Source organism: Balearica regulorum, unplaced genomic scaffold, assembly GCF_011004875.1.
Source record: "Balearica regulorum gibbericeps isolate bBalReg1 unplaced genomic scaffold, bBalReg1.pri scaffold_89_arrow_ctg1, whole genome shotgun sequence".
NCBI classification, from domain to species: domain Eukaryota; kingdom Metazoa; phylum Chordata; class Aves; order Gruiformes; family Gruidae; genus Balearica; species Balearica regulorum.
Window position 1 is genome coordinate 67,237 of NW_022679087.1, and position 8,131 is coordinate 75,367.

The 8,131-nt window shown below is 61.3% G+C and overlaps 1 protein-coding gene across 2 annotated transcripts; it reads left to right on the top strand.

Annotated features, from left to right (window-relative positions):
• Positions 1 to 2,117: 2,117 nt before the first annotated feature.
• On the top strand, positions 2,118 to 8,125 carry LOC142599844 (sperm-associated antigen 4 protein-like). Of its 2 annotated transcripts, XM_075741593.1 has the most exons (11): positions 2,118 to 2,433; positions 2,683 to 2,767; positions 3,335 to 3,402; positions 4,012 to 4,073; positions 4,261 to 4,292; positions 4,540 to 4,633; positions 5,218 to 5,293; positions 5,865 to 5,977; positions 6,546 to 6,716; positions 7,082 to 7,171; positions 7,949 to 8,125. In XM_075741593.1, the coding sequence occupies exons 1-11, from the start codon at positions 2,151 to 2,153 to the stop codon at positions 8,078 to 8,080; spliced, it is 1,206 nt and encodes a 401-aa protein (XP_075597708.1). In that variant the 5' UTR covers positions 2,118 to 2,150; the 3' UTR covers positions 8,081 to 8,125. The 2 variants fall into 2 exon arrangements, with proteins under 2 accessions (XP_075597708.1, XP_075597709.1); XM_075741594.1 differs by lacking the exons at positions 2,118 to 2,433; positions 2,683 to 2,767 and adding an exon at positions 2,961 to 3,170.
• Positions 8,126 to 8,131: the final 6 nt, after the last annotated feature.

The window sequence follows — 8,131 nt, forward strand, 5'->3', positions numbered from 1 at the left end:
GCGTGTGGAAAATGTTAGGACTTCAAGCTCATTTCTTCTTAAAAACGAGGAAGAGATTAAGCATTCCTAAGATTTAATCCAGAGAGGAGAGGCCCAGCCTGGCACCGCTCCTTCTCCCGCCGCCCCGGGAGGCTCCACTGTCCTGGTTCTGGCAAGGGTAGAGTTAATTTCACAAGGAGCCAGGACAGGTGAGCCAAGCTGGCCGGGGGCTGTTCCCTACCATGTGACGTCATGCTCACCATAAAAGGGGGCTAGTCGGGCAGGGGCGGGCTCGGCGTGGCTCTGGGACAGGTTGAGCGTCCGGTGGGTCGGTCATGGGATAGGTAAATGGTTCTCTGTTATCACCCATTGTGAATATCTGTTATCAGTACTGTTGTTGATTGTTTTCCCCCTCCCTTGCTGTCCCAGTAAATGCCCTTATGCCAACCCTCCAGGCTTTGCCGTGGTTTTTCCCTTCTCCTCCCCATCCCGCCGGGGGAGGGGTGAGCGAGCGGCGCGTGGCACTTAGCTACCGGCTGGGGCTAAACCACGTCATCCGCAAGTGGCACCAGCCTAGGGCACGCAGGAAGGCTTCAGCTTGCAGCAGGGAGACTGCCACCCGCCCCCAGAGCAGGCTCCGCAGGAGCTCTCCCAGGAGCTCGGCCACTCTCTTCCCGGCTTCTCAAGCAATGGCACCCGCCAGGAGGTGACAGGCAGGGCCCCCCGCCAGCCACTGCAGCGCCCTTCTCTGGCCCCACCACACTCCGGCCCCGTAGCCCTTGTCCCAGCAAGCCTTGGGACAGCTCCTTGGGGCGCCCAGGGCCGGGGTTGGCAGCTCCTGCCTTCCTTTCTCGGGAGAGGGGAAAAAAGAGTTTAGAACGGGCACCGGAATGTGGTAAAAGTTTCGATGAAATGAAGAGAAAACTGATGGGAGCTACCACACAAAGTCAAGGCAGAATCGGCAAGGGTGAGAAAAAAAACGGTCCTTGTTGACCAGACGTTCCGCTGGGCCCCTGACAGCACATCTGGGCTGCTGGGTTTTTCTATCTTGGCCTACAAAACACTTGCGAGAGGAGAAAGGCTGCTGCGCGGCAGGGGAGCATGGCAGGGTTTGGGGGGCCCACAGGCATGGGCTCCCACTGCCCGGGAGGGCGGCAGCTGTGTTGCCCCAGGGGAGCCCACAGGGTCTCCCCGCCCTGCTCAGCCCTGGGGAGCCCCAGCGTGACATCACAGCTACCATTGTGAGGTCAGAGCTAGCCGTCCGCAGAGCCCTGTGGTGCGCGGGCAGGGCTCCCAGAGCTGCTGTGTGGCTGTTGCCCTGAGCAGGCGTGCTCCTGCTGGGGGGCTGCTGCTGCCGGAGCTGTTTTTGCCTGGGTAGCCACACTGCTGGGGCTGAGGCGGAAGAGCTGAGCAGGGAGCCTGCCTTTGCCCAGACATGGCGAGAAGAAAGGCCTACCGGGGAAGACGCCAAGGGGCCTCCACAGTCTCCTTGGCGATGAGGCCGACCAACAGCTGGCAGGGGAGGCAGCGGGGACAAGCCGCTGCCAGATGAGTAGGTAGGAAGTGGGCTGCTCCTGCTCGGGGCATCAGGATAGGGTGGTAGCACGGATGTGGCCTGAGGGCGGCCAGTGGGGTGGGGAGCAGCGTGGAGAAGCCCATGGAGGTTTTCTGAAGCCGAGCCCCGTGGCTTGCGAAGCCCCCCTTCTGTGGGGATGGCTCTCAGCTGAAAGCCTGGCTCGCTCCCCCAGCCAGAAGCCAGTGTGCAGCAGGGCCGTTCCAGCAGGAAGCGGGAGCCGCGTGCTGCAGGGGACGGAGCTCAGCCCTGCTGCATGGGGAGATTTTGCTGCACGGGGAGGCCAAGCCCCTGGGACCCGAGACTGGCTCCCTCGGGAGGCTGAGGTGCAGTCCTGCCTGGCTGAGGGGGGCAGCTGTGCAGGGAGGAGAGGGGTCGGGAGACCGCCAGCGCGCAGGGAAGAGGTGGGCACGGTGGGGGCGTGGTGGGGGACAGCTGCCTGTACCCCTCCCTGAACGGCCACTGCGAGGTGCCTGCCAAGGGGCAGGGAGAGACGGGGTGAGAATCGGGCTGTGCTGCCAGGTGGGCTTCCCGAGGCGGGGGACTGCTGCTGCCAGCTTGCTTCCTCTTCTCCCACCACAGGCCTGTAGAGCAAAGGATGGGGAAAGGAGAAGGGGGGACCCCTGGAAGCAGCCCAGCTGTGCTGCCCTCTCTCGCTGCTGCTGGGACGGCCCCTCCTCTGGCAAGGGCCTCTGCTCGGGCTACTGCTGCCCGCCTCGCCTCCCGCGGCGTGGGGACAGTGGGCAGCTGGCTTTTGTCTTTTGCCTTCCCCAGGAACCTTTGCGTGGGTGTAAAACTGCTGAGCCTCTCTTCGATGCCAGGTGCCGGCTCAGCCACTCAGGGGCCGGCCAAGTGGAGCGACAAGGCCACAGAAATTGCACGTAAGCTCAGCACTGCTGCTTGCTGTGAAGTCCTCTGGGGCGAACCGGGAGAGCCGCGCTGTGCCAGAGCTCTGGCCAAATGTCCCAAGTGGCAGGAGAAGTGCAGGCTGCCCTGCTCTGTGCCCCAGGGAGGGAGTGCGTAGGACTCGGGGCCCGCCTCCCCACAGGGAGCTGAAACACGCGTGGCTGGGCATCCTGGAGAAGAGACCTCGAGCGGCGGGCCTAACTCTTCTCTGGTTTCTTTCCCAGCCGTGGTCTTCAGCCGCCTTTGCCATCTGGCAGGTGCCCTCGTCTCCCTGTGGAGACATGTGCTGAGCGCGTGCGTCTTCGCCGTGTACGTACTACATGTTTCTGTGTGGATGGGAGGAGGAGAAAGGGGATGTCTGAGGGCAGGTGCAAGCAAAAGCGGGGAGAGCAGAGGGTGTTCCCCAGCCAGCAGCCCGCGGCTCCCAGTCGGGCGCCGAAGCTCGTGCTGTGGCCCTTCTCAGGGAGAGCCAAGAGCAAAGCCCCTCGGCAGTCTCACTCCCACGTATTTGCCAGAGCCCCAAACTTTGGCTGCGGTAGCACAAACTGCCGCGTAGCCAGACGCTCGGGAGCAGAGCGAAGCCTCCGCAGGGGAAGGGTTTTCCCCGGCTCTGGAAGGAGAGCGCGCAGGTCTGGGAGGGCTCTGGGAGGAAAGCCAGACGCGTGCCCCTGGAGCCCTTCCTTTGGGGAAGATCTGCCGGCAGTGTCGAAGGGTGTGGACAGGAATTGTGTTCCTCCTGGGCACTGCTTTGTCAGCTCTCTGTCAGCAGCAGGCTTCCAAAACGGTGGCTTTTTGGCCTGAAAAGGGAAATGCACCTGTGAAGGGGTTTGTCCAAGACTTGGATCATTGACAGCCACAGGACTCCCTCTTTTTCAGGCAAAAGATGGCCCTGCAGAAGAAGAGGTTCTTGAAAGTCGTCTTCTTGTTGCTCCCGGTGGCTCTTGGTGAGTTTGCATGAGCAAACGCCTAAGCGCGACAGCCTGACTGTGCCGGATGCCAGCTTTCAGCTGGCTCGCTTTCCTTTTGGGCCAGCACGTGCGGAAGCTCCCGTGGCCCAAGGGCTTTCTGGGTATGTCCGTGGCTGGGACTGGCTTCCAGACTGCCCGTAAGACTGGTAGTCTCGCGGCCATGCTGCTCCTCTGGCCACTGCACCAAATGGCTTGCTTGGTCTGCAAGTCTTGGAGAGAAGGGCGTAGGTATTTCCAGGCCTGAAGTGGGGATTCCCAGAGGGGAGGGGCCGTGCAGGGGGACCAACGGAGAGGTCCCTCTCCTAGCCCATGCAGCCTGGTCTCGGTGCTCACGGAAGCAGTGAGGGGAAATGGGGAGTAGCTCCAGGGCACCCAGCACACCTGAAGATCATGGCTGTGCGGTCCCCTCAAGCCTGGGCTGATGGGTCCCAGTAAGAGGAGCGTCCTCTCTCTGCACCCCACGTTCCCCACCTCCTCAGCTAACCTGCTGCCCCACCCCCATGGCAGCAGGGAGGAGACAACGCGACTGCAGGCATCGCTAGCAACCCCAGTACAATAACTGTCTCTTGGTGATGTGAATTGCAGCTGGTGTTTACTGCGGGACCTCACGGCCAGCGTGGACAATGTGGGCAAAGGGACCGATAGAGGTCGGTGACTCTTGTGGGACAGGCACCTCCTGCAAGGGAGCGTTGCTGACCGCGGCTGGATAAATCACGGGCTCCTCTGCTTCCACGCAGGGTGACCCAAAGGAGCAGCAGCTGGTGCCGTGTCTTCCTAGGGAAGCCTCGGCTGCTCTGGTAGCGGATGCTCTAACGGAGCCTTTTTGCTTTTCAGGAGCCGGCATGTGCGTCTGCAGCAGACCTGAAGTAAGAAATGTTTCCTGAGCTCCAACTGGGTCTGTGCAGAAGCATCAGCCAACCTTGTGCACTCACTTTCCTAAGAGCCAGGGCTCCCATACTTCCCTGCTGCCTTTGCCTTTTGCTCAACCGGGTGCAGAAGGGAAGCACGGGCAAAGCAGGGAAAGCGCACGTCTCTCTCCTCCTTGCTGAGCTCAGATGCTCCCTAGAGGGGATGGGCCGCTCTCTGACAAGCTCTGCTTTCCTGTTCCTGCAGGAACTTGGAGGCTTTGTTGGCGGAGCAAACCCAAAAGGGGCAGCTTCTGCTGGAGGAGGTGGCTCAACTGAGGGCAGAGATCAGCAGTGCAAAGGTGATCCCGCAGTTTGGGGAAGGAGGCTTGGGTGGGCAGCACCCCCTGGAGAAAGCACTCCTTGGGGTTGTCGGTGGGGTCGGCCTGCTGACCGCAGCAACCCAGCCTTTGCCCCGGGGGCTTGCTGGGTGAGCTTCTGCCCTGCACAGGCCCTGCTCCAGCCCCAGTTTAACCGGGCCGCTCCAGGCAGCGGAGGACTCCCTTGGCCTTCCCTTGGCACGCCGGCGCCTCTGGCTGCTCTGGCCGAGCCCCTGAGGCGGTGGTGTGACCCAGGCACGCTGACGGGGCCAGCCACGGCTGGCAGGGCCCGAGCCCGTCTCCCGGCTGACTTGGAGAGCGTGGAGGCTGGGCAGGAGGGTGCGGGACCCTCGTCAACCCACCTCGGGGCCATGGCCGTGGCCACGGCCACAGATCCCGGTCCTCAGTCCTCGCGGCTCACGTCAGCAGCAGAAAGTCTTGCAGCTCTGTGGACGAGGCTTGCCTTGCGTTTCTGACAGCGACCCTTTGCCTCTGCGGGCGCTGGTAGCCACGCTGAACTGCCCGCTGATGCCGTCCTTTTCTCTGTGTGTTTATGGTGTTCCCAGGAAGTGAAGCAGGCAGCGTCCCAGACGGCTTCGGAAGTCTACGTCGAGATGTCTGACTGGGCCCTGAAAAGCTCTGGTATGGACACAAGCAGCCCTGTCTCCTTGCCCTGCGCTTGTCTGTAACACTCCCCAAAGGAGCCGGTGCTCCAGGCGCTGCTCTCCAAAGTGGGGGCGCTGAAATGCTTCATGGGGTCCAAGAGCAAGGCTGTGGCAGAGTGGCACCGCTCTCAGACTGCTCCCAGTGCTGCCCACAGCCTCCGCACGGCTGCCTCTGGCGCTGCCCCCGCACGTGTACCTGTGCTGATGAAGGGGCTCTCTTCCTCTCCACTGCATTTGAAAAGGCAATGGCTGGGCCATCCTTTGCTGCCCACACAGCTAGCCCTCAGCATTGGTCTGCTGTCATTCCCATGGGCACCTGCTGTCTCCCAGAACGCTCAGGACCTTCTCCTCGTGGCGCTGTGAGAGAAACAGTCAATAGGCGCATGGATGCCATCATTGCCCCGCACCGCTGGGCACCCCCACCGGCGTGGTGATGAGGACAGGACTGACAGACGTGGAGCTGGCCGGCGGCGTCAGAAAGACTGCCTGAGCACCAAGGCCTCCTAGTCGGTGGCCTCTTGCAGTCATCTGCTCTGCCTTCCTTACAGGTGCCACCATCGACATGCAGAGAACTTCCGAGACCTACTACTGTAAAGAGCATTGGAGCTGCAGGGTTTTAAGCTTCTTCTACGTTGCCAACCCTCCTGATACTATTTTGCAGGTATTGTAGCAGAAGTCATCACGGAAGGTTTCCTTCCTTCCTGGGAACAGTGGTACTGCTTAAGCCCACCGTCTTGATCAGGTTCCTGAAGCCAGAGCTCTAACGCAGGGCTCGGCTCGCTAGAAATCAGCGGTTCCCCTCAGGAGGGGAACGGAGCTGAACTGAGCTGAACTGCTGCGTCTTGCCCGCAGCCCTCGGCCACAGCTGGATGAGAGACTTCTCCCTGGTGACCCCGTTTCCACACTCCTCCCTACGAGAGATGTTTTGGGGGCAGGAGGCGGGAGGTGGGGGGTGCCCTGCAGAGCCACTGGGCAGAGACGTGTTTCTGCTAGGCCCTTACTAGGATGGTTTCATCACCGGTATTCTCCTCTGCTCCGTAATACTGAGAGCCCCCTTTGTCGGGCAGGGAAGAAGGCCTCCTGCTTCTGCGCGTTTCCTCACACGCGCCTCATTTCCCAGCTGAAACAGACCCCGTGGACACACCGACGCCTGTGCCTCAGGCTACATGGGCAGCTGTGTTGGCCCCACCACTCTCTCACCCTTCATTGCTCTCGCGTTCTGCTTGCAGCCAGATGTCTCCCAAGGAAACTGCTGGCCTTTACAAGGGCATCAGGGCCAGGTGGTCATCAGGTTGCCAGCACGAGTCCATCTGACTGGTGTCACTGTGCAGCACACAGTGGGCAAAGAAGTCTTTACATCTGGGACCATCAGCAGCGCCCCGCGAGACATCGCTGTCTTTGTAAGTCTCCGCTGGGCGTTTCTGGTGGGGATGTGGCCCCGGGGGAAAGGCGGTCAGGGACAGGGTCTTGCTTGCTTTTGGGCATCCTTTGGGGTTTGCGCCCTGCTCTCTCCCGAGCACTGCAGTGCCCCAGCGGCATGCTTCAAGGGCTCTGGAGGTTTCATCCCTCTTAAGACTTGTTCTGGCCAAGCGCCTGAGGGTTCTTGACCAAAACTCAAGGCGGAGACTAAGCTCCACCATAACCAGTGCCAGACTACGGCCGGAGCCCCAGGAGAGGCTGGGGAGGTAACAGGGCTGATCCAGCACATACGTTCCCTCTTTGTCGGGATGAGTCTGAGCTGCTGTCCTTGTGCTTTGCCCCTGAGGGAGTGGACACGGACGGAGAAGAGGAAACTCTCCTTGGGACGTTCACGTACGACATAGCAAAAGAGGCCATTCAGACCTTCCCTCTAAAGGTACGATCCGTGCACGGGGGCAAGGTGCCAGGGAGCAGAACAGGTTTGCCTGCAAGTCCGTGGCGGGAAGAGTGTGACTGCTTTCTCCCTGGGCGGATGACCAACGGGGGGAGAAAGAGAGAGAGAGCTGGCAGGGTTGGGAGGGCTGAGTAGCACGCGGTGGTGGTAGGAAAAGGATAGCAAGGGCAAGGTCAGGCCCGTGGGAGCATGAGTCCCGAGAGATCCCTGGCTGCACCCACTGCCTTTGGCAGAGCCAGCTGCACACGCGACGTCTTTGTGCCGTGGAGAAACAGGGACGCCTGGTGGCAAAAGCCATCGGGCAGCACCGTCGCTCCCGGTGGTGGCCTGCTGGTGGGCTGGACAGTGTCCTCTCCTCCCAGCATAGCATGCCCCTTCTCTCCCGGTGCTCTCACGCCTGCCAGGAGGAAAGCAGGCAGTGCGGAGAGCGGGAGCGTGGTGGGGTTGCACACCAGCCGCCCCACGCCTAGGAGCACCTCCCCGGCTTCTCAGTCGGCACAGGGCAAGCAGCAGAGGGAAGGGGCAGAGGGAAGGGAGACCGAGCCGAGCCCCAGCCGGGCTGGCATGCGGAGGATGCCAGGTGCCTTCCCCCTTCCCGTGTCCCCAGCTTCCCCAGCAGCGAGCCTCAGATTTCCACAGCCGCCCCCACCACCGGTCAGGAGCTTGCTCCTGAGCAGGAGCAGGGCTGCCAGGGGGAGATACGTTGGCTGCATTGTTGCTCTTAACACCCCCATCTCCTTTTCCCTCGTTTCTTCACAGAACGCACCGTTTCCCAGAGCCTTTTCGTCTATCAGGCTTCTTGTGAAGAGCAACTGGGGGAAACCAGCGTACACCTGCATTTATCGAGTGCAGGTTCACGGGAAGATGGCAAAACCAGAAAGCCTCACCTGAAAGCGGAGGCGGACAAAAAAGAAGGACAAACATAATAAAGAAAAAAGTGTG

Excerpts from the sequence above, each read along its gene's own strand:
- LOC142599844 (XM_075741593.1), top strand. The coding sequence starts at position 2,151 with ATGGGGAAAGGAGAAGGGGGGACCCCTGGAAGCAGCCCAGCTGTGCTG. Across the intron at positions 2,768-3,334 it reads AGCGCGTGCGTCTTCGCCGT|GCAAAAGATGGCCCTGCAGA; the intron begins GTACGTACTACA and ends CCTCTTTTTCAG. Across the intron at positions 4,293-4,539 it reads GCGTCTGCAGCAGACCTGAA|GAACTTGGAGGCTTTGTTGG; the intron begins GTAAGAAATGTT and ends CTGTTCCTGCAG.